The 26,193-nt window shown below is 42.2% G+C and overlaps 1 protein-coding gene across 3 annotated transcripts in view; it reads right to left on the bottom strand.

Annotated features, from left to right (window-relative positions):
• Positions 1-1,607: 1,607 nt before the first annotated feature.
• LOC105016739 (uncharacterized protein KIAA1755) overlaps positions 1,608-26,193 on the bottom strand; it is a 40,751-nt gene continuing 16,165 nt past the window's right edge. The window contains exons 4-24 of one of the 3 annotated variants that reach the window (XM_010880759.3): positions 24,719-24,925; positions 24,468-24,591; positions 22,685-22,778; positions 21,420-21,506; positions 21,104-21,220; positions 19,244-19,342; positions 18,985-19,133; positions 16,731-16,869; positions 16,342-16,464; positions 15,513-15,704; positions 13,911-14,872; positions 12,152-12,401; positions 11,765-11,854; positions 11,340-11,564; positions 6,187-6,357; positions 5,454-5,631; positions 5,108-5,224; positions 4,712-4,975; positions 3,658-3,911; positions 2,717-2,760; positions 1,608-2,522 (exon numbers count right to left, since the gene is read on the bottom strand). In XM_010880759.3, coding sequence (XP_010879061.2) covers positions 2,722-2,760; positions 3,658-3,911; positions 4,712-4,975; positions 5,108-5,224; positions 5,454-5,631; positions 6,187-6,357; positions 11,340-11,564; positions 11,765-11,854; positions 12,152-12,401; positions 13,911-14,872; positions 15,513-15,704; positions 16,342-16,464; positions 16,731-16,869; positions 18,985-19,133; positions 19,244-19,342; positions 21,104-21,220; positions 21,420-21,506; positions 22,685-22,778; positions 24,468-24,591; positions 24,719-24,925 — 3,881 coding nt within the window. In that variant the 3' untranslated portion in view covers positions 1,608-2,522; positions 2,717-2,721. Of the gene's footprint in view, positions 2,523-2,716; positions 2,761-3,657; positions 3,912-4,711; positions 4,976-5,055; positions 5,225-5,453; positions 5,632-6,186; positions 6,358-11,339; positions 11,565-11,764; positions 11,855-12,151; positions 12,402-13,910; positions 14,873-15,512; positions 15,705-16,341; positions 16,465-16,730; positions 16,870-18,984; positions 19,134-19,243; positions 19,343-21,103; positions 21,221-21,419; positions 21,507-22,684; positions 22,779-24,467; positions 24,592-24,718; positions 24,926-26,193 lie in introns of those variants that run through there. The other 2 variants (XM_010880760.3, XM_010880763.3) reach the window with 2 other exon arrangements.

The following is a 26,193-nucleotide window of genomic DNA, read 5'->3' as shown; positions in this document are numbered from 1 at the left end:
CTTGATCAAATGATTACTCGGTAGTTGGCACAAGAATATGTAGGCCTATTTCAATGCCGTTTTGAAATACGGCAAAATTGTCCGTGATCCCAATTGGTGTAAATAGTGCACACTTATCATCCATCCTTCTGCCTCAGCCTCACCTGCTCAGAAACCAATTATAGTTCACCAAGTCGATCAGAACCATGACCCTCCATTCACAGAACAGCCCGTCTTTACACTATTTCATACACGTAATGTTTCCCTGCATGGTGTTAAACAATTTGACGGGTAGTGTAAAATTATAAAATCATACAATACCTTTTTTTTTCTAATTGTGGGACCTCTTTCTGTCCGAATAATAACATCTTGAATGTTTCCTTTTAAGCTTTTATCTCATTCCGTCCAGACTGCTGTAATTGCACACTTAAGAAGACTTTAGTCCAGTCCTGTGCCTCAGGGCTTACGACCAACTCATGTCATGTTCTGCCTCTACCGGCTTCCCAAACGAATACTATACGATTACAACCCTGGTTCTCACCCACCTGACGATCCACTGTGACCTCTTCGGACCTTCTTCCCCAAACCCAGCCCTCACTCCTCCAGCAGGCTAAATGTTCCTCGGTCTGGAAACTCACTTCTAGTTAATGTCAGTGCCAGAGAATCTCTGGCTTTGATTAAGGCACATCTGGACACTCTGTTATTTAGTAAAACTCACTCAGCTGTCTTAACAAGATCTGGACACCTGTATTCAGCTTTGGTTGTTGTCTGCTTCCAATGATTTTTCAGGATGGTATTCATTATTAATAGTCAGAGCCCTGAGTTTCAAAAACGCAATTTACAAATGTAATTACCAATCTTTTTTTTATTTGTATTATCATTACTTAAACTGTAGGTGTACTGTGTGATGGTTTCGGGTTGAGATAACCAGATAGAGAGGATTCATGACAAAGAAGCTTGGCAGTGGCTTTGTGTAAGAGCAAATAAATGTAGCAAGAGTGAGGCATTAGTGACAATGCACTGGTAGGTTAGGTTTTTGAAAAGTATGTTACAAATACTAATATATCAAATGTTGTCATTGGGATATGTGTCTGAAAAATGTAGTGAACTCTTTGCAAGGCATACTGATTTTATTACTGAACTTTTTTCTGACAAATGGCTTACTCTTCACTTCGATAGGTTTCCAGGCCCCTATATAATATTCAATCACAAAAAAACATGAAATTGACTATTACCTGTTGGAGCACCAGAGTGAACACAAATCCAACTTACAGGAAATAACTGTTCTTCACTAACAACCTATTTGATGGATAATGTCAATGAACTTCTGTTTCAGATAAATAAAAATAAAACACAAACTTGATACTAAACATTTTGTGTTATCTTATCTCAGAAAAAAACTACAAAAAAATGCTAAAATGTATTATAATGGATACACAAAACTCAAAAGTTGACAAACCACAGGTGAAGCATGAAGAACTCTGTGTCGAGGTTTTGGAGTGACATGTAGCTTGTAGTGATAACTGATTATTAGAATTATGAACTTGGTACTGTCATACCTCAACACCACAACGCCATGCTCAAAAGAAATAATAACAGCAATGAACAATTAAAGATTACGAGCAAACGCCAGTTAACATTCATTTAATTTTGTCAATGAGTTTTCTTCAACATGAAAAAAAACAACATTGGACCGATTTCAGCACGACCCCATGACTGAATAGATGACACAGAGCAGCGGCCTTCTGGTAAAACATGTTCTTCTGGTAAAACACATACAATCAATGTTCCTAACCTGTAGACCGATGAACTCGTCAGCAGGTCTGTCAACTGTAATATTGACACTCCACCTGATGTACCATAACGACAGTATGTTTCTGTGTAGCAGGAGCTGGGCAAGTGGAACTGTCATTTGACGCCAGAACTGCATCTGTCCTCTACCCAGCGAAAGAGAGAGCATGAAAACACATCTGAACAAAACAGACGGGGGACGTTGATTCCATGATTGATTCACCACTGTCTTTAAGAACATTGTACCAGGTCAGTTTAATGACACTATGTGTTACTGGCCAGGCGGGAAAACTGGTCTGGTGTGACATTCCCACCAGATGCATCGGTCCAGGAGAACGGGATTTGCATCACCGCATTTATCATAACTTTATTTAAATTCCAGAAAAATAAAAATGGTGCCTTATAAATGGTGACGGTGCAGTGCAGTATAAAAATTCGGTTCGTGTTCACGTTAAATTGCTAGTCTTTGTTGAAGACCCCCACCAGAGAAAGTGAATAATGGAAATAAGGGAATCATGTTGAATGCACTTATCTTACACAAAACAAATCAGACATGTTTAAATGGCAATAGAATACAACATACAGATACAGGCCTAACTACAGTATGTGAAACACAGTAAACATCTTCTTGTCAGTTTAGTGGTCAGTAAAAACAATAGTAAAAGCAGATTACATTAACACATATGCATAACCATCCCCTTTAAACAGCAACACAAGTCCACTCTGTCCTTCTGTAATGGAAAGGTCCAAACCTGTGAAAAGACAAGTGCATATGGAGTGTAAGGCAGTAATCGATAATAAATGACAGACAAAATAAAACATCGATGTGTAAAATAAAACATAGAACTTATATATAGTATGCAATTATACTGGAAAGACCCAGACACACAAAAAGAAACATAGGTCAACCAGAAGATTGTGTATTAGTAACATTAGAAAAACGTACCGAGCTCAAACCTCTGTTGACTTTCCAATGACAGCTTTTTTAACCTGTGGAGATGCCAGATTGCATGTTTTATTCAAATTGTATACATTGAATTCATGTGCCAGTTGCTCTTACTCATGGAATACATTTTCATACTTTTTCCCGGAACCGCGTTAAGCGGACCTGCAACCAATAGGTTATTGTATCAGTGTCATTCACGAATGAATGATGTTACTACTTCACAAAATCTAATGTTGAGTAGCTATACCAACACAGTGCACAAGTCTAGCACCGTCACGTAGTGGTTAAAGACACATCCACACGGGGGAGACCCGGGTTCGAATCCAGTGAGGGAAACTACATTATTGTTTCTAATAACGGGCCGGTTGGACTAGGCTTGCCTGGTTCCTTTTCTGGTTTTGAATGTAATGCAGAAAAAGACAGATACAGAAGTAGATGGGAGATTCAGATCAGAAGAAGAATACACAGTTCTAATATCACATCCCAGGCCCAGCACCACATCGATGCAGAGCCTAATTCAGATCTCACTGCATATCGTGAAGGTCAATTTAGTTTAGTTTATCAAATTATTGGAATCGTATGACAGTTACTTTTGAAAAACTAGCTGATTACTTTTTATTTCAGATAGAAAGATTGTGAGCAAAAATACTACTTCGCCATGACATTAAATTCAGTAAGATAGACAGTATTTTGCTCTTTTACAGAGACAGTGGAAAAGGCAGAGAGAGTTTCTACTGAAAGAGCAGCAAATTGAACTCATACAAAAATTACCATTGATTATTATTATTGTTTTTTAGGTATGTAGCAGTCCAGTCCATTAACGTTTTCCAGTAACTATATTGTGGGGGGGGGGGGGGGGGGGGGGGTAGGGGGTAAGCACAGCCTGGAACAATACACTCAAGAGAAAATCCACCCAGTCAATAGTAATTCTGAAATCACACCATGGGAGGTTCCTTGGTCAGAGCCGGCGGTTTAGGTGGAATCGCGGGAGCGCTGGGTTTCTCAGAAGACCGAGTGGGACCCTTGGTCTTGCGTAAGTCACGTTCGTGTTGGCCGGCCGGGGAGTCTTTCATGCTGACGACCGAGGGGCACATGGAAGAGGCGTCATCCCCGTCTCCGCCAGGGGCAGAGTGGCAGCTGTATCCGGAGCTGCTGAAGCCACTCACACTCTCGCCGGAAGATTCCGAGCTGCCCACTGGAAAAGGGGAGGGGCACACAAGGGACCTCATTTCAATATGAATGGATTAAGTGGCCAACATACATTTTCCAACATACATTTTCGGGTACCACCCCTCTTTATTATGACTACTGAGACGAAGCTGCACTGCTCTGGTATGCTTTACAATGGGGGGTCAGGCCTTCTCAGTTCACTGGCAATATACATACAGTTTTAGTTCAATAATTTATTCAATAGTAAATAATAAAAAACAGGTCACCCGTCATAAAAGAAATTCCCAATCTCAATTAATTGGCAGTCCTTTGTCTGCTTTGAGGCATTTCCAACAGCAGGACTGCAGCACAGCCAAACGAATTGGAAACCTTGTCCTGTGCACATTATTTGTCTTTTATTTATTGTCTAGTGGTAATATATTATGTCATTTCTTGATTCCCAGATGGTGGGTTATGGAACAATAAGGGTCATCAGGGTTACATTTTGGGCTGTGGTATGAGGTTAGGTCGTTTCCAGAAATAGACATTTTTGGGAGCACGGAAAATCCTCATAATCTTTTGGTGGGAGAGTCACTCACAGCACATAAAACATTTCTGAGAAACACCAAAGCCTGATCATAAAAAAAACAAACATACATTTTAATTTCAAAATGTTGTATTCTTACAAACAAATACTTTTCTTAGATAGGCACCAAATTCCTGCTTTGTTATTTTTTTCCACCAAATTACCAAATCTTCAGAAATGGAATTCAAATAAAATTAAAATCCCCCAAATCAGTAGGTATAAATTTCAAACATACTAGCGTCTTTATTAAATCCACTCACTCAGAAGATTCTGACTCCCCCTCTCCTGGTCCATGTCATCTTCCTCCAGGACAACAGGATGCCCTTGACCTCCAGCCGCCCCCCTTTGCTTCGGGCCACACAGGTACCCCCCTACAAGGGGCGACAGGGACCCCCTTCCCGAAGAGGAAGAGGAGTGGCTACCGAAAGATGAAGAACAGCTCCCTGAGCCAATGGTGTTTGGCCGTGTCACAGGAAACCCGCAACGTGAGCCAGAAGTCCCTGAGATACACAAGACTTTGGATTCTGGAAGAACCAAAAAGGAATGAAATGGAACAAGACAGGATGAGGACAAGCAAACAAGGGAAAGGATGAAAAACATTTACTGAATGGCATTTTGTCCTAATGGATGTTCTATAGCAAGCTGCGTTGTTGCACCTCTTCCCATCAGGGCACAGTTAACCGCCCTGTCGTTGATGGCCGCGTCGCTAGGCTGGATGTCCATGAACGGCTTGTTGCCAATACCCATGAACACCCTCTCCTGCATACGGATCTCTGGAGGGGGGGGGCAAAACAACCTCTGAGACATTGAATTAAATGAATCGAGTCCAGTGAAGCAGATTGTGATTCCATAGACAGATGATTACGGCTTTCCCGACAGAGGCTGAAATATTTACAAGATAGATCCTGCCAGGGGAGAGACCCAGTAACGACACGCAAATGTCAAGCCCCGGCCATTCGGAAAGATCTAACGGTCTGGTTAATCTCAGGAGTGACCTCTGACCTCTGTTGTGTACAGCCTGGTCCCAGAGAATGTGCTCCAGGTCTTTAGTCCAGGCCTCCTTCACCGCCCTGCTCACAGCCTGCAGGGTGTACGTGTCCTGGGACTTCCTCCTTCGAAACCAGATCTCGAAACACAACCCACTGTCTCCCGAGTTATGGGTCATGCCGAGGTCAGAGGTCTGTCAGAACAAATGTGGTATTTAAAATATATACAACTTGTCAGGACTTTTCACGAAAAACTAAACGTGGGGGGATTTTACTGTGTAAAGATTTGATTTAATTTGGTCAATCTTTGGGAACAATCTTCTTTGGAAATATAGGATTATGTATAGGTCATATTGTTTCACACAAAACAATATAGGGAACTGGACTGGAAGTGAAACCACAGTTGCTTAAATTGCTCATAAACTGTTCTTCAGTGATTTCAAATAAAGGTTTGGCTAAAATGTTGTTTTATTTTGCCATGATGTGTACAGATTGACTGGGTTATACTGTGTGGTTATGTGTACAGACTGACTAGGTTATATTGTGCTGTGGTGTGTACAGACTGACTGGGTCACATGGTGCTGTGATGTGAACAGACTGACTGGGTTATATGGGGCTGTGATGTGTACAGACTGACTGGGTTATACTATGTGGTTATGTGTACAGACAGACTGGGTTATATGGGGCTGTGATGTGTACAGACTGACTGGGTTATATGGGGCTGTGATGTGTACAGACTGACTGCATACCTTGAATGACTGTTTGTAGACATATGTGTCATTTCCCACATCGGTCTTCTTGGTCTTGCTGAAGAGGACAAGTTCCTGGAATAGGAAGATGTGTCGGAAACACTTCTTTTTTCTGAAGGACACCAAAAACTCATCCTGACGAATCAGCTGTCCTTGCTCCTTTAAGTTGACCTATAGGATAAGAGATCTTTTTAAAAATAGTATCAACTACACTATGGATTTATTTTTTTGTGTCTTGCCGGTAGGTCTTCCATTACGCAAGATGTTCAGGATAAAAAGATCAGAACCAACCAATGCCTTAAACATTAGCGATAACAGGAGCCGAGGCCAATGAAATATATTAGTCATTATCAACCATTATCAACCAAAACATGCAAAACAGTTCTTAAAGGATTGATAGGTCTTTAAAATGTTATCTCAATAGGTCTATAAAATCTTCCATTCCAAGCATGAGAAAATGAAGATGACAGAAGGGCGATCATCTGAAAAACGGACAACCCCCGAGTCCATACAGTACAAACATCCATGAATGTTTTCCTTTGATAACAATGGAATGTCTTAAACAAGAACGTTGAACATATGAAAAAGAAATCCCCTCTCATTCATTACATTCTTTGATAACAGTCTAATATATTATCAGGAACAAGTTATTTGTTATCTGTTAACGGCCTGCAGATAGTACACATGATATAATAACGTATCGTATTTATAATATTAATTTATAATATTTATAAAGTCAATACACACTGAAATGAGATAAATATTGCAACAATTTAAAAAACAACATTTCACAAATCAAATAAACACATATCAATACATAACAAGCAGACTTGTTTCTCCAACTTTCTATTAATTAAGGGGTGAAAGGCATTTGCTTCAACCTTATAGGGGAAGAAAATGTAAAGTAGTTTTACCTAGTTCTGTAATATATATATAATTTATACCTTTTGACATATGTTGAATGTTTTTGCTCTAGCACTTTGCAAAAATCATCTGTGGAGAAATGTATCCTTAACAAACTAAACAAGTTAAATATTTGGCCAGTGGTGTATAACCAGTAGATATTAGAGATAGCTGCCCTAACGTACGTTTGAGTTGTCAGTATTCAGATTCAACCCCTGGTTGACTCGGGACATATCTGATGCTAATCATAAACAAATATGTTGTGGGCTAAAGCTAGAAAAGCAGCTACAAGTTCTGACTCTTAAACAACTAAATTCTACATAAACACACTGATTGTGAGGGCCATCTGTCCAAATTCTGGAAAACAGTAAAATCCCTGGACAGTTCCTCCACCTTTTTGCCAAAACGTATAGTTCTTGACTCTTTGCTCGTTACTGATAAAAATGTAATTCTTGATGCATTCAATCACCACTTTGTGGTAGGCAGGCTTTCTATTTGAAGGGAACTGATATTGTTATCTCAAATATAAGCGAAAAAGGAATTAATGATAATCAGGCATGTGACATGTGGTTTTTACTTTCTAGAGGTGCTGCAGGTTTAATAAACATTAGGGAAAACTGATTTTGTCTTCTATTTCACTGACTCATGGAATTTTCAGAAAAACATTGACCAACAAAAAGGTCAATAATCATGCATTTTAATTTCCCTATAGGCACCAACACATCAAACGTAATATTATATATATATATAGTACATACTGAACAACAGCGGACCCAGAATTAAGTCTTGGTGTACCCCCATATGCAGTAAAACAAATTCAAATTTCACCCAGTCAGTCAGAATTTTATTTTAGAACTTTAGACGTTTTATCACAAAGATCTACGAGTAGGCACTATCATTTTGTCCTATTCCAATCATCGTTCTGTACCCCATCTATAATATTTACAATATAATGTTAACTCAAAACAGTATTGCTGTACTGTATATTCACCAGTGACTCTAGAATATTTGCATAACAAGATAACTCATAAATATATTAAAGTTTATATTAATTAATATTAAGATTTGGCTCTAGGAATCCTTCCATCTCTGACAAAGCCGACAGGACAGTGGTCACTAATATCCAGATCACACGAGGCATAATCTCTCTGGTGTGTCAGTCAGTATAATATAAAATAATATAAGTCAGAGTGGCCTTATCCTTGAAATTTGACAAAGCGCACATGGTTATCAACTTATTGAATTAAATGATCAACATCAGCCAACATCAGTCTTATTGAATTAAATCATTAACATCAGCCAACATCAGCCTTATTGAATTAAATGATCAACATCAGCCTTATTGAATTAAATGATCAACATCAGCCTTATTGAATTAAATGATCAACATCAGCCTTATTGAATTAAATGATCAACATCAGCCAACATCAGCCTTATTGAATTAAATGATCAACATCAGCCATATTGAATTAAATGATCAACATCAGCCAACATCAGTCTTATTGAATTAAATTATTAACATCAGCCAACATCAGTCTTATTGAATTAAATTATTAACATCAGCCAACATCAGCCTTATTGAATTAAATGATCAACATCAGCCTTATTGAATTAAATGATCAACATCAGCCAACATCAGCCTTATTGAATTAAATGATCAACATCAGCCATATTGAATTAAATGATCAACATCAGCCAACATCAGCCTTATTGAATTAAATGATCAGCATCAGCCTTATTGAATTAAATGATCAACATCAGCCTTATTGAATTAAATGATCAACATCAGCCTTAAAGAATTAAATGATCGACATCAGCCTCATTGAATTAAATGATCAACATCAGCCCACATCAGAACCAAACAATCTACATTGCGCCCGTGAATGCTTCATGTATACTTGACCCTGAATGACTATATTTGATTGAAATGTGGTTTGATATCCTGATAGCAAATGGTGGGGACATGAAATCCACATGCAAACAATGCTGTACACAGTCGCTAGTAGGATGTCGTTTTACTCAATGTGCTACTATATTTAACTGCAGCGTTTAGCGGCTGATATACGTCAGTGCATTACGACACATATGTTGTAACTATGAACATTTGGAATGAGTCAGACGACTGTCATTTCACACATCTGTTTCAGGGAAAACCTTCCCTCAGAAATAGTGCCGTGCTCACATTCAGACAAGTTCAAGTTCAAAAGGTTATGGCAATGACATTCTTGGTTTTCCTACTCCAGACAGTGCAGTGAAGTTAAAAAAGTAACTAAGTAATTATAATATAAAAATAAGAAGAACTATCAATAAATAACGCTATATAAGAAACATGCATCAATAATAATAACTATACAAATGTACAACTGTAGTGCAATGTAAAAGTGACAGGTGTGCATGATATGATTGGTAGATGAGCATGATATAAAGTGACAGATGTGCATGGGACTATAGATCGAAGAGAGGAGGGGTTCCTTAATTGAGCAGCCTTACGGCCTCAGGAAAGAAGCTGTCCTGTAGCCTGTTAGTTTTGGACTGAAAACTCCTGTACCTTCTGCCTCACGGCAGCTTGATAAACAGTCTGTGGCATGGGTGGCTGGGATCTGTAGTGATCCGTTTGCTCCTCCTACACCTCTCTGTGTAGAGATCTTGCAGGGATGGCAGGTCAGATCTTGTGATGCGCTCTGCTGTTTTAATCACCCTCTGAAGTGGTTTGCGGTCGAGGGCGGTGCATCTGCCATACCTGGTGGTGACGCAGCTGGTCAGGATACTCTCAATAGTGCATCTGTAGAAGTTGGAGAGTATCCTGGAATCCATGCCAAATCTCCTTAATCGGTGTAGGAAGAAGAGCCATTTCCTGGACTCCTTCACCAAGATGTTAGAGTGATGAGACCAGGTCAAGTCATCGCTGATGTTGACACCAAGGAACCGGATGTTGTGAACTCTCTCTACCGCAGACCAATTGATGTGCATGGGGGCGTGGTCTCCCCGCAGCTCCTTCCTGTGATCAACAATCATCTCCTTCGCTTTGCTGATATTGAACTGGAGGTTGTTATCCTGACACCACAAAGTCAGTGACCTTACCTCGTCTCTATAGGCTGACCCGTCGTTGTCAGAGTTTAGGCCTATGATGGTGGTGTCGTATGCAAACTTAACGATGGTGTTGGAGACGCCAGATGCCAGGAAGTCGTGGGTGAAGAGAGAGTACAGGTGCGGCCTCAGCACACAGCCCTGGGGGGAGCCAGTACTGAGAGTCAGTGAGGAGGAGGTGGCGTTTCCCATCAGCACCACCTGGGGTCTGCCCATCAGGAAGTTCAGGATCCATCTGCACATAGAGGGGTCGAGACCCAGATCCCTGAGCTTCACCGCTAGCTTGTGGGGCTCAATGGTGTTGAAGGCTGAGCTGTAATCAATGAACAGCATTCTCACGTGCCTATGACTGATGTACACAGCTGTTAAAATGACTGATGTAAACCCCCGGGGTAGATAATAAGGGCGACATTTAATCGTGTGATGCCCCAGATCAGGAGGGCATCCAGAAGAAATGCAGTCCGCGTCCGACACCAAAGATTGTTTACCATGAAGCAGACACCACCCCCTCTGCTTTTCCCGGACGCTGTTCGATCCCGCTGATCGATGGATAGCCCTTTTGGAACAATGTCCACATCTGGGATTGAGGGCTCCAGCCACGTTTCAGTGAAAACCAATACGTTAGAGTTCTAAATGCCCCGCTGGAAAGCTAGCCTGCTCCTGAGTTCCTGAGACTGGACGTTCGCTAAGAGAATGCTCCGGAGAGGAGTATGTTGATCATCGTTTTTCAGGTGCTTGGTCAGGCAAGCACAACAGAGGGTATCCCGGGTTCTTCGTTGAACTTGATGTTCTGTACCAAAAAGACGATTCCAGTGCAGTTCTGATGTCCTGTAGTGATTGTCTGTCATATGTTAATAACGCAGGTGCAAATGCATCGAAATTACACATTGGTAACAATAATAAAACAATACATCCGTAAAGTTGGTTGGGAGTACGAAAAACGGGTCATTATCAAACAAGTCATTATCAACAGTCCTGTCCTCCCTTCACCCAAATGTATTTTGCTAGCGATGCATAAGGAATAGAGTTCCAGCTTTGTTCGTGCTTTAGAGGGTAGCCCACGTCAGTGTAAAAGCACTGTAACAACATCTCCTAAACACTGCTGAAAAGGGTCTTCATCAACACATTTGATCAAGCGACCGATGTCGGCCCCAAACACTCACATCACAGTCCTGGATGTCGTCCATAGCCAGAAGGTTGTTGCCATGGCGCAGCTGGAACTGGATGACCTCCAGGGCATGCTGGACCTCAGCCTTCTCGCGGAGCCTGTGGGGACCACACTCCTTCACCATGTCCTGCAGCAAAAGGCTGTACTTGCTAATCCGCTGCACCGGTTTCAGCAGGTAGGAGGACAGGTCCATCTTGTCGCCCAGCTGCAGCTGTTTTTTCTGAGGTTTTGGGAGGATTTACAGATTACCAAAGATGTGAACTGGAAACAACCTAAGTTAGATCAGTCTCTAACTTAGGTTATATATTTATGAATGATATAAACTACACTGTTTCATTGAAGAGGAAAAACCCCAGAAAAAGACAGTATTGGGACTTACTATATTTACTATTATGGGTATCTTGGATGGTCTTACAGTACCTTGAAGAAGTCATAGCCATAGCTGACAAGCAAGCTGTCTGACTGCGGCTTGTTTTTGCTGTAGAGAGCGTACAGGCCAAAGCTCTCACTCTGGGATGGAGACACAATTTAAAATGGTTCAGTCTATATCCTTTACTAATACCAATAAAAGAAAATACAAAAAAATCCCAGTTTTCTGATTATCATGGCAGAAAGTGTGGATTACAGTCCTAGTTCTGTCTGAAATGGGAATATATTTTGAATTAACACACTGAAATTGTGAAAAGGTTGATAAGTCATATTTTGTAACATAGCTGTTTGAAAACAAAACCTGGAGAGTAAACCCATTTTAAACATTCATGTAAAAAAAAAAAAATACTGTATTTTATTTTTGCTGCGCACGCTTACGTGTCGTAAAAAGCAACGTCCCACCCTGAAAGGTTCTTGAAGACATCCCTCTAGCTCTTTAAGGAAGTGGTGATGGTGGAAGTCATGGAGCTTCTCCAGATTGCCAAAAATACTCCCCCTCTGGCCCCGCAGATCCTGAGGCACATCGGGTCTGTCCAGCTCAGCGAAGTAATGCTCCCGGACGTATCCTAGAGATCGCACATACTCCCTCTCTGTCATCAACAGCTCCTCCATGATCCTCTGCAGTTTCCTGTCCACACGGGAAACAGCAATTTAGGAATATATTAGGATGGAGAAATGGAAATATGAATTTGCTAGCTTTGAGGTTTCTCTCCTTGCTCTTATCTGACCATATTTTGAACCCTAGCACTCTGTTGCATATCAGCGTTTCAGTCGATAGTTGGTCCGCATTTATAGGGGACAGATTAACTATGACCGGTTAAGCAAACTGACTGAACATATTGCAAAGGATTCAGGCAACTATTCTTGATTCATATAGACAAGACAAGAATCCTATGGATTGATTCATGTAGACAAGACAAGGGTCCTATTCTTGATTCATATAGACAAGACGAGGGTCCTACAGACTGCACTCAGACCAGTACTGGCCGGTACCACAAGGCAAACAATTTGTTGTTCTGTCTTTGAGCAAGATGCTTAAACCTCATTGGGTTTTTTAACTGCTCTGCATAGGTGTCTGCTAAATGATTAATGCTTGATGACTCTCCAATGGGAAAAGCATCTCTAATATCCACTTCCACTGAGACGGCATGCTGTCAGTGTGACTTTGCTGTTAATATAATCTTTCTGTAAGCATGATATCAAAACTTATTAACCATAACAATACTGTAGGTGTTAATTTGAGGTTGCAACATGGTCTCAGGGGACTACATAGACCATTTTACGTAAATCCATGGCCCCCGATTATGTATGATATGTTACGTTACATTACAATGCGCTACCAAAATGTATAATACATTACGAATTGGCTAAAATGCAACATATCTTTTGAACACTATTAGAACATATAATATGATATGAACGCCAGACAAAGGTATTATATTTGGTATGAAAACATAGAATTTGAACGGTATGAAAACATATGCTCCAACATTCTCCACACAGTGATTATGTAACTGGGGAGACGAGTGATGGCCTTACTAAGGTCGCTATGATATGTGATAAATGCATTTATATGTTACAGTTAGGTTAATGTTAGGTATCATTGCACTGGGCTTAAGGTTAGGGTTAAGGTTAGATACCACAGCATTGGGGTTAGGGTTAAGGTTTAGGGGTTAGGTTAAGGTAACGAAAAGGTTAGGTTAAGGTTTGGTTAGGGTTAGGTATCACAGTACTTGGGTTCAGGTTAGAGTTAGAGATAAGGTTAGGTATCACAGCACTGGGGTTAAGGTTAAGGGTTTGGATTAAGATTAGAAAGAAAATAACATATAACATATTGATGTTGTAACACCACTACTCGCTTCCCCTAACAGCAAGTGCCTGTTTTGAGCAGTGGTTAGAGCACCCATCTATGGAGCCGAAGGTCCCTGGTTCAAAACATGGTGTACTTTTTCTAACGTAATATAGCTTACGAATTCTGCTGTCAATGATTTACGTAAAATAGTCTGCGTAGTCCCCTGAGACCAGGTTGCAATTTCATATTGATGATATGTGACCAATGGTGACTAATGGTATTCTGGTTTTGTGGGAATTAAGTCATTTCAGAAATATGTCGAGAAGGGAGAGGGCAATTGCTCACAGGACATTGTTTGCATTTTCCTCAGCTTGCAGGTCAGACACTGATGAGGCCTCCTGGGTCCTGTCACTGACTGTGACACCGGGGCAGTCAGAGAAAGACACATCCACGGGGTCACGATCTTCTCTGTCGCCGCACCTGTCGTCATTCGTGTCACAGCAGGATTGACCGGAACAGAAACTTCCATCGCATGATATATCATGAGAATGCTGAGGGTTGTGCCGTGACACCACTAAAGGCCGGGACTGGGAGTGGTTCCCCAGCAACAGGGCAGCGGCGCCGCACTCGGAAGACAGGAGAGAGCTGACGCAGGAACCCTCGCTCAGGGACCGCCCCAATGCACCTTGTTGCCATGGAAACACCTCACACCTGCCCACCGGATTCCCTTTATTGAGGTCTGCCTCGCTGCGGCGCCTAACTGGGGCTCCTACTCCATCGTGGGGTCCAGTGAGCACCTCAGGTCCGGTATTCCTCTTGGAGTCCGCTTGGAACGGGAGGTTAAAACATCGGACGTGAGCGCTTTCCCTCGCATCGCTGGATCTGCCCTCCGCCTGGTCCCAACGGCCGCTCCCTGAGTTATCGGCCTTTTCGGCCTGGCACGGAGGAGAGGATGAAGCCGTGATGACAGACTGAAGGGCCTCTTCATCCTTCATCTTCACCTTTTTCTCTTCAGTTGTGGGCTGCTGCCCGTCTTTGTGGGCTGCGTCCCCCCACTGCTCCAGTGCCTCCCCCAGCCGTTGGCTGACATCCCGGCACTGGATCCAGGCTGCATTCCACAACCTCATCCCCCCTGAGCCCCTCGCTCTGCCGGCTTTGGCTTTCACATTCTGGAAGTGTCGGGCCGAGAAGCAGTCAGCCAATCTCTCCTTGCAGATCGTAAGTGTGTTTAGACTGGCTTTGGCAGAGCAGCGCCCTGTCTCTACCTCCTCCAGATACTGGCGGGACTCCTGGGCAAGGGCAGTGGCCTAGAAGAGCAGAATAGAGAGCAGTGTCATTTCAGAGAGGATTTTTGATGCATGTCTTGGATGGGGGGCTCTGTGTTCTGATAATGTTGATGGGTGGGATTGATGACTGGTGGCTGGAGGTTAAAAAAGCAAAGACAGAAAGGGGGGATATTTGTTGGTTTGTGTTCCTCATATAACCCAGCTCTTCTTTGAGGTGTGGGGAGCTGTCACTATGACTACCCGGGGAGTAGTAAGGTTTAACTGCCCTGCTGACTCAAGGATTTGATCTTGCAACCTTTCAGTTGTTGTCCAACCGACCTCTAGGCAGGTGGAGATCTGCACATATATTCTAAGATCTCTTCCTTCCTGCTGTGAGGACAAAGCCTCATGCAACCAGGCAAGGTTATAATAACCAACTGGACTTCACCAGATTGAAAGCACAGGAGAATGGGGAATAATGTAAATAATATATAAAGGAAAACATTTAAAATAGAAATAGTATTGTGGGAGAACTTAAGCAGGGTTAATATCAATACCATTTAGATTTAATTTGTTGAATCTCATTTAAGTGATATACTTTTTTCATTTAGATGGAGTTCAGGGGAAATAGATTTGTAAGTTCCAGAGAATTTTGACAGAACCATTGTCTTGCTCAACTAACCTCTTCACAGAAGCGGTAGACATGCACTGTGTTCTCAAGGTCGATACGTCTTTGCTCAGCACGCAGCAGAAAGTCGGCCATTTTCGAGTTCAAAGTGTCCAGCATGATCTGAAAAACGTCTCTCTCTGGATTGGTGGAACCCAGAAGTTTCTCAACCTCCATCATTAGTGTCAAGGTTTGTTGGTTTTTCTCCTGTGATGAACAACAAAATGTAGTTACCTGAACGCCCACCTCTGCGGCATTCCCTCCCCACCTGCAAATTACGCAAGCTCTGATAAGTGCATGGTAACATCATAAATTGCAGGCTCATCCTGCTGTGGAAATATAACCTGACATTTTCCTTGCAGCTGTTGACATATAAGACATACATGATTAATTGATATATCAAAAAAATGTCACTGAATGAGCATACATCTGCAAAGGATGAGATGGAATTCATTTCCACCTAGTATCTGTGTGTGTGTAAAATGTATCTTAGGTTTCAAACTTCAACATGAGATAAGGAGATGTACATTTCCACATAACTTTGTACTTTTGCATTCATCCTTAACTTATGTCAATGAGGGAAGGCTACACAAAAATCTGAGTTACATTCTACAAAGGCAGGGCTGGCCAACCCCGTTCCTGACGAACTACCATCGTGTAGGGTTTCTGTTGAGGGTTGGACAGGAAACCTACAGGGCAGTATCTCTCCAGGAACAGGGTTGGACAGCCCCATACCAAGGACTCTGCCCTGAAAGCCTACTCTGAGTTTTACAACCACTCTGGATCACTGACATGAATATTTGATGTGTGCCTCGTGTATCATCTAATCCTAGCTGAGCTGTACCTTGGCCTGAGAGAGGAAGGAGGCAAATCGCTGAAGAGTTTGGTTGACACTCTCCAGGGTGTCCTCGCTTGGGTCATAGCCGTTTAGTTGTTGCTCCCCTTCTGTATCGAACCACACCTTAGCCTACAGGGTGTACATTCAGACCGACAGTTATTCATCAGAAGGTAGACTTTTGCTAAACCAACCTAAGTGAAAATGTGTTTTCTATCCATAGGTGTTCTATCCTCTGAGATGAAACCAAAGTCAGTTCTACACAGTATGTTTTCTATGTCAAAGTGACAAAACATCTGTTCTACACCGTATGGTTTAATGCATAGCTGGGGGAAGTAGGGGTGCTGTGGGGCTATGCTTCTATGTCAGTCTGCTGTAAGGAGCTCCTCCGGACCAACCGCGTTCAGGTTAGACTCCGCCTCTCTGAGTTTTAGCAGGACGTCCAGGTGCTGCAGTGATTCATTGGACCTCATCACCAGTGTATGGACCCTCTCCTCCACCTGGTTATATAAGACCGTCACTGACTCCAAGGCATCCCTGGAGTGAAAGGTCGAAGTTAGCAGACATTCCTCCCTGTCCTCAACTCCTCACAAGTTACACTATTTACTTTGTTAGATGTCATTGAGGGTTATTACCTTTTCTGAGAAGTAATTTGACAGCACCAATTACATGTCTACAAATGCTTCACATCAGTTATACAGAAACAAATTAATTTGATTAAGAGCGATATGCCTGTGATAATTACAACCCTGTTGTTCCTGAACTTCGGCGATGTAACTACCAGGGTTGCTGTTAATAATCCCCTCAGTAAATTACAAACCCGATTCCAAAAAAGTTGGGACACTGTACAAATTGTGAGTAAAAAAAGGAATGGAATAATTTACAAATCTCATAAACTTATATTTAAATTCACAATAGAATATAGATAACATATCGAATGTTGAAAGTGAGACATTTTGTAATGTCATGCCAAATATTGGCTCATTTTGGATTTCATGAGAGCTACAAATTCCAAAAATGTTGGGAGAGGTAGCAATAAGAGGCCGGAAAAGTTAAATGTACAGATAAGGAACAGCTGGAGGACCAATTTGCAACTTATTATGTCAATTGGCAACATGATTGGGTATAAAAAGAGCCTCTCAGACTGGCAGTGTCTCTGAGAAGTCAAGATGGGCAGAGGATCACCAATTCCCCCAATGCTGTGGCGAAAAATAGTGGAGCAATATCAGAAAGGAGTTTCTCAGAGAAACATTGCAAAGAGTTTGAAGTTATCATCATCTACAGTGCATAATATCTTCCAAAGATTCAGAGAATCTGGAACAATCTCTGTGCGTAAGGGTCAAGGCCGGAAAACCATACTGGATGCCCGTGATCAGACGGCACTGCATCACATACAGGAATGATACTGTAATGGAAATCACAACATGGGCTCAGGAATACTTCCAGAAAACATTGTCAGTGAACACAATCCACCATGCCATTCGCCGTTGCCGACTAAAACTCTATAGGTCAAAAAAGAAGCCATATCTAAACAGGATCCAGAAGCGCAGGCGTTTCCTCTGGGCCAAGGATCATTTAAAATGGACCATGGCAAAGTGGAAAAGTTTTCTGTGGTCAGCCGAATCAAAATTTTAAGTTCATTTTGGAAAACTGGGACACCATGTCATCCGGACTAAAGAGGACAAGGATGACCCAAGTTGTTATCAGCGCTCAGTTCAGAAGCCTGCATCTCTGATGGTATGGGGTTGCATGAGGGCGTGTGGCATGGGCAGCCTACACATCTGGAACGGCACCATCAATGCTGACAGTTATATCCAAGTTCTAGAACAACATATGCTCCCATCCAGACGTCGTCTCTTTCAGGGAAGACCTTGCATTTTCCAACATGACAATGCCAGACCACATACTGCATCAATTACAAAATCATAGCTGCATAGAAGAAGGATCCGGGTACTGAAATGGCCAGCCTGCAGTCCAGATCTTTCACCCATAGAAAACATTTGGCGCATCATAAAGAGGAAGGTGCAACAAAGAAGACCTAAGACAGCTGAGCAACTAAGAAGCCTGTATTAGACAAGTATGGGACAACATTCCTATTCATAAACTTGAGCAACTTGAGCAACTCAGTCCCCAGACATTTGCAGTCTGTTATAAAAAGAAGAGGGGATGCCACACAGTGGTAAACATGGCCATGTCCCAACATTTTTTAGATGTGTTGATGCCATGAAAAAGTGATACATTTTCTCAGTTTAAACATTTGATATATCATCTATGTTGTAAATTTGAAACTTCCACATCATTGCATTCTGTTTTTTATTAACAATTGTACAGTGTCCCAACTTTTTTGGAATTGGGTTTGTAGATGTAATTTCTCACTAGGCCTGCCAGTGTCCCCTACAGCACTCGTTGTTGTGATCTTTACCCTCTGGTGAACTGGCTGCTAACACAATGCCAGAATCACTGTAACAGTTCATCTACAAGTCCTACTTATTCAAAAGCCCCCCTGTAGCTCAGATCACTACTCAACATTAGCCTCCCAAACACAATTCGTTCTGCTAGATTCCTCACATTGGTCATCGCTAAGGTCAGCACTTCAGTGTCCTTAATATGCGTACCTAGTTTAATATAGGTCAAGTGAAATAAATAAGATACCTGTAGTCGTCAGAATTAGCAAATCGAAACTCTTCCCTCCTCATTCTGGCAAGGGTGGCTCCACCTTCTCTCTGTAAAGTAACCAATCGGGCATCCTGCAGCACGTCTTTCATTGACGTCTTCTGATCTTGAATACACAGCTGCACATCCTGAACAATAAAACAACCTAAAGCTAAAACCTCAGCCCTGATTAAATCACATGTCAAACTTAATAATATCAACTTAACAAATTGAAGTTAATTCATGAAACTGCAGCTACCTGGGCGGTGTCGAGTTTTGGATTTCCATCAATATTCTTGATTGCTCTATGTAGTAAATCGGCCGCGCCTTGCAAGTCCGACAAGAAGGAAACCAATTTCTGAAACAATTGAAAGAATATACATTTTAGTTTTTAGACTGAGCCTAAAACAAGGCCTGTGTGATTTGTTTCAGAACAACAAAGACAATAGCTATAAACACGAGCCCAAACAAGTACTCTCTATCTTGAAGTTGTTTAATACCAGGCCTTGCAGATGTAATAGCAACAGAGATAAATCCATAGCCCACTAAGCAACCCAGTCTGGAAAAGCAGCAGGGGGCTTCACATTCCACATTTATATTTTAGACATTTAGCCGAAACTATTACCCATTATAGTGGGAGGATGCATGTTTATACTGGTCCCCCGTGGGAATCAAACCCACAAGCCATGTTTTTCGCCCAAGTGAGCAGCAGTGAACGCTGTTTGCTTTCTACATTAAATCAGACCTCAATTGGAATTTTTTATTCAATAACTAATAGAAAATTCCCATCCAAAATAACAACGGACTGTCGACACCAGAGACCACAAACCCTTAGGCACATTCCCATTCTGGGCTGGTACCAGATCCTGACATTTCCCAGGAAATTATTTTCAAATGAAAGCAGTGCGGTGATCAACATCAGCTGTGTAAGGCTCATTTTTAGTGGCAGTCTGTGTTTCTGGGACGCTACTTACTGTGCTTCACTGGAAACTGACGTTAAGCATATGCAATGAGACATTGGTATATACCAGTGAATGCAGGTACATTCAGATGGACTATTCACTACAAGCAGTGGGGTAGTGAAGGGTATAAGCAGGTATAAGCCTTATACCCAGCTGCCATTGCATACACTCACATCTTACCAGTGGAGGGTATACGCCGGGCTTTCTACACACGTTTTGGTCAGCGGGCATAGCGTATACTGAATTCTTATTGATGCGTATTAATGCAGTACAGTGAACATATATGCAATATACATTCTTTTTGTGATAGATAAAGCATGCAAAAAGTAGCATACAAAAGCGAGTCGCATAATTATTACATGGCCCTTCATTACCAAACACCAAGTTCCAAAATTAATATACAATTATGAGTCATTAGCAAAATCCACAGATTTTCACTCTTTTCCAGTAGGGTCACATGGACCTATCTGTAATATTGGGGAGGTCATGAACCCCCCCCCCCGTCCCCCCTAATTATATGCCCCTGATCACAGTACACCCACTTCTCCGAGCACCGCTACACCACAGACTACCAGTATGATGACACCCATGAGGAAACCACCTGCCGCAGCAGAGAAGTGTGTAACACTCAACATACAGTGGGAAAATGAATTTGATGACATGCATCATTTCAGTTTTGTCTTATCGTCCGTCAGCCAGGACACAGGAGATGTGTAACTCACGTCAATGCAGCGTTTTTCCTCATCTTTGAGGCGACATGGCTCCTTTTACTGGTCAAGCAGGCCACAAATGACTTAACCAAATGAAAGACTTTGGCATGCACTTAACCTCTGACTTTACATCACTTCTATCTTGACTTCAATCTCTGAAAATGTTTTCCCTGCTTTTTTGTTTGAGCTGTTGCATCTAATGGAGTACCACTACACATTCTGCTTAGGCTTTAATCGGATGGTTGTGACCATATTTCATTGATTTGGGACATTTCAAAATGCATGTAACCAAGGTCGTGGTATTTACCAATGTTTGGATGAATGAACAATTCCTCGGCATGATAACATTCAGAATTCCCGTCTGCGGGTGGAATTTGTTAACATTTTCATAAGTCCTCACATATACCGAATCACATGCAGAATAAACGTGGACACAGTCTACGCCACCTGTTGAAACTGCATCCAGTCAGAGTGGCTGTAGGGGAAGGTCCCACCCAGGTCAGAGGTTAGCTGTCGTCCCTCCACGAGCTTGTGCAGGGCCTTCAGTGAGGTCACCACGTCCATCTGAGTGACGGGAGGAATGTGCTGAGGGGTTAGCCATGCTACAAGGACAGGGCCACGTGACGCTTCAATGCAGGTCAACAGTCGCATAACCACTCCATTCAAATGGCCCAGCTTTTTCAGAAAGGCAGGCCTGCTGGGACACGCTACCATGTAAAACAAAACTGTGTGTGCGCGTGTGTGTGTCTGTGTGACCTCTGACCTGTAGTCCAGGGTGTCGTTCAGGGCGAGGACTTGTGTCTTTATCCACCAGCAGCAGCAAACTGTGGACTGCATGTAAGGCGTGTTCCTATGGAAACCAGGTGGGACAAGGTGTCATAGAAGGTTGTCATGTACGTGTGTGTCACATGGACCCATTTGAAAGGTCAGATGACATATTTTTGTGTGTGACAGTGCAATAAAAAAAAATCTGCGAACTCGTGGACGACTACAGGACCAGTGGACAGTAAGCACAAAGAGTTCATGAAAGATGACGAAGGTGAGCAGGACTCATGAAGTACCAGGGCCGATCCAACAACAAAACATTCCCTCGAAAGCCTGGATGTGATGACGTCCCTGGACGTAACATCCGTTATGAACAGCGATCAATGTCTTTAAAGCCCAGTCTATGACAAATCCAAGGAAAACATACCTCAACAGTGCACCCTAGTGGAGCTCTCGCGAACCACCCACACACAAACGGTCGTGATTCATGAACCAAAGCGTGTGTTACTCTAATCAGATCTATAGCTTGTGTCTGTTCAGTAATATCTGTGGGCTGATTCTGGGTGTTATCGCATGGCTGGTGATTCAGAGATTATCTGTTGCTTTAGGTCTGTTGTTCTATGTCTCCTGTGGATCATAAACGTTGATTGTTTCACTCACTGCTCAAGAATGCAAGACATATCCTGCAAAGCCCAATTGTTTAGAAATCTTAATTGAACTGCTTGACTTTCCTAATGCATTTTAACACCCAGTAATCACAATGGATGAGAACGTTTCTACACAACAGATAAGACTGAATAGATAAAACATTTAGGCTAAATTAACTTTACCAAGCAGCAGGATTATCTAAAATAGTATATCCAATAATTTTTTATATTGTTTTCATTTGTCTTTCTAGGGCTGAACTTTCTGTGACTCGAGAATGCAAGACATATCCTGCAAAGCCCAATTGTTTAGAAATCTTAATTGAACTGTTTGACTTTCCTAATGCATTTATTTTTTATATTGTTTTCTTTTGTCTTTTTAGGGCTGAACTTTCTGTGACTGAGACAAGTGGTTGTCCCACCAAGCTTTCCTGGATGAACGTGCTAACTGCTAACTGTCACATTGGACTCTCGGCTTAGTTTCTAAATTGTAAAACCCTCTGCCGACCCGTTAATGGCACGACACTCCATCCCTTCATCTCAGGGTCTAGATGGGAATGTTGATTTTAAGTGCTGAAAGATGAATCTTAGAGTTAACACAGTGACTCCTTCTTCTAACCTGTACCATCAGTAGGGCTTTGTAGAAGAAGGAGGGCGGAGGTTTGTTCCTGGCGTCGATCACCACCGTCAGACCCAGGGACCGCACGTCTTTCCTATGTGAATACAAGGACGCAAGTTTAGGCACATTGAGGTGTCCGCACTGTCATGGTTGCTACATCCCATTGATGCTTAAAACATCTTTCCATGACTACCCACACAGGGCATAACAAAGGGATCTTCCCAAAAGGGATTTCTTGGAAGGCTCCGTTCACAACGTATCAAACTGAGGAGTGAGCTTTAATGCACATTCTCATTTCTTACTTTCTTTTATCTGACATGGGTGTTATTTCAGTGGTTTAACCTTTCTTTCCACTTTCTGTGTCAATATGCCCAGTAACACCCCAAAATAACATCTCTCCCAGTTGTTAGTCTAAATAAGACTAGTCTGTTCTTTTAAAGTCAGCATACCGGACAGTGAGCGTGCCAAAAGGCCTGTTAAAGGGTTACCAGAGATACATGAACAGGAAGCAAAGCACTTTGGGAAAATGGCTGACGTAAAAAGGGTTTTATAAAATACATTTGACTGTTGTCAAAAGGACAGTCTGTTCAGTAAGAGGTCACCTCAAACTTCCATGTCCATCTAATGATGCTGTCAAATGTTCATAATTACAACAAAGCTAAAACATAACATTGTAAAAACTCTTTGTCATTCATGTTAATTGCCTGCATTTATTCGCAGGGAGAACTTGATTCCTTTGAAATGATGTCAGACAAGAAGGAGCTGTTTTGTATATGCACAAATGTTGTAGGCTTAGCTCAATCTTGGTGGTGCAATGGACAAATTTGGTGGAGTGAAAACATTGAGATCATAAGGTCAAATTGTTACTGATATACAGGATAAAAGTAGAAGAAACCCTGATGAAGCGTGTCTGTCGAAATGTTGGTCTTATTAAAAAATTATATGCATTTGAGTTTAGAGTATGCAGCTTTTTCATTCATTTTGTTTCGAAATTGTTACTGATGCCATGTGTGTTACTGAAATATTCTGTGACAGTTTTGAGGAAGTTCAGAAGTTCAAAAATTCAGAAACCTCCAAATGAACCACAACTGCCCTTCAACCAAAGGAGGCAAAAGGAGTGCTCAAGTCATGGAGTAGGTAAATAACGTCTCTTTCATTAAACTCTGGATTTTCTCTTTTGTTTTTACTTTATCAACGAGGTTTAGGAGACGGGGCATTTTGTTACATTCTGCTTTGACGGGTTGTGTTTGTAGAAGCAGTTAGACATGGACCATTAAAGGATTAAATATCTTAAGAAAACCTCTGTAACTTTAAGGCCAGATTCAAGTGAGTGTCTTTTTAGGAGCGTCCGTGTCTGTAACCTGATTTCAGGTTGAACCCTGGCCTAGTCGCTCTAGATGGGCCTGCTAAAATGTTACAATCTAAAGTCCACAAATCATGCCAGCTCAGTGACTGAAGGAAGGATCATTATTGCGCTCAAACTGGGCCAAAGTGTCATGTAACACTCTACTGCCCTCATGTGGTGAAAAGAGATATTTAAGAATCCACAAACATTGGAGCGTGCTGAGTGAGTGTGGAACTTAAATGAATACCAAGCCATGTGAAACACTCAGCGTCACACCATTAACATGCTAGGTGATCCCACACATCTGGGCTTTGTCGCTCTCCTATCCGGCGATGCGTAATAAATAAGGTGGGAGCGGGACCCATTGCTCAAACACGCCCCCCACAGACACATACTGCCATAGTCCCTGGAAAAACTCTCATCTGTGTTTGGTATTACCTGGGGATGGAGTGGAGGTAGAGTAGCGCTGTGCACACCTCCTGGGCAGACAGCAGAGGGGACGTCCAGCCCTGCCTGTCCCCATGGACCTCCAGCACGGCCCTGCCTGCCTTGTCTCTACTCCCTGTGGGAAGAAGGGACAATGTAGGGTGATGTGGACCATGTTCTTAACAACAGGAAACATAGAAGAGCCTTTGTTATCAGACCACACAGAGTGGCACTGTATGTCATACAGAATTAAAGCGCAGTACCTGGTAGACTGATAATGCCCAGGTTCAGCAGGTCGCTAATGTTTCTGAAGTTGGAGTCTTGGGTGGGGGAAGATGGAGGACCTCCGGGTACAGGGGACTGGGGCTGGGTGGAGGGCGCTGAGGGCTTCGTCTTTGGGCTCTGGGGTTTGGTGGTAGATTTGTGGGGCGGTACAACAGTTTCTGAGTCACCTTTGCCAGTCTGGGAATCTTGAGAGTGGGTAGGGGTGGGGGGGGGGGGGGGGTGACAGAATGGTGATTTAACCAGAAACACTCTTTGTAGGAATGGTTATTTAACCACAAAGACTTTGACGGAATGGTGATTTAACCAGAAATACTGTTTTGTTGTATTCATAATTTTACCTAATTTTAACTGAGTGTTATTAAAGACTTTGTTCAAACCTCTGTTGTAGCCTTGCACCACCACAGCCCATCCAGCTAAAATGAATCATCTCAAACAACAAGGCTAAAGCATAAGCCTGCATAGACAGATTGCTCAATGCCCAGGATTCAAGAACAAAGCTATACTGTAAAGTCTTCCCGGTCAAATTGTTCTGACATTAAAAAAGATTAGACATGATCTATTGCATTTTCAAGCTATACTTTATTTTAGTCACTCTATATCCTGTTTGGTGATCTTTTATCACAAGGAGCCTTTTTTGGGACAAGTTTTAACGGCTGACTTTCATACAAACCTTAATCCTAGACGCCACGACTGTGCAATACACAGACTTAAACATCGGACTCAGTCTCGTCCTGTCACCAAACACTGAGACTCGAGAAGCCTGGCTTTGATTTCATCCTAATTTGTTTCATCTAGAGCCAACAAAGACCTCTCAGTACTGCCTCTCCCTTACCAATCTAATAGCCTCTGACAGGCATGTCTCCAGATTTGCAGACAGGGAGGGGTGGATTCCCAAATCACCCTTTTCCCCTTCCCCTAGCCCCTCCATTTCAACGTCCATGTACACCTCTTTTATGTGCACAGGTGTCCCAAAGCAGAAGGAAAGGAAGGGGTCAGTGGTTAATGAGTCTCCTACTGCCCCTTGGATGGTGCCTCCATAAAGGACAGCCAACGAGGCAGCTGCTGGACCGGTTTGCATAAGCTTACACGATGAGAACAGAAACAAAGTGAACGCATTTGGTTATTGTCCCTTAAATTAAAGGCCAAACTTTTACTGAGGTTTATGCCTTTGGTGAATGGAGGGGGATTTGTTAAATTGAATTTCCTTCTTGTTTCGTTTTGTAGACGTGGAAACAGTTCCAGAGCTGGGTCCGGCAGTACCACCGCGGTGTGGGTGGGGGTCTGACCGTGCCACCAGGTGTGGGTCCAGTCACTGGTTCTTCAGCAAGAACTCCCTCCACTATATTTCCCTACTGTGTCTATCCAACAAGCAGAAATGCCAGAAAAGTATATATTCAAAAAGTGTTATAAAATGTACATCCTTCCTGTCACTAGTGTGTCCGGACGTCTGTTG

Source organism: Esox lucius, chromosome 17 (assembly GCF_011004845.1).
Source record: "Esox lucius isolate fEsoLuc1 chromosome 17, fEsoLuc1.pri, whole genome shotgun sequence".
Lineage (NCBI taxonomy): Eukaryota > Metazoa > Chordata > Actinopteri > Esociformes > Esocidae > Esox > Esox lucius.
Note: the sequence above shows the minus strand (reverse complement) of the source record. Positions and strands in the feature narration are given on the sequence as shown.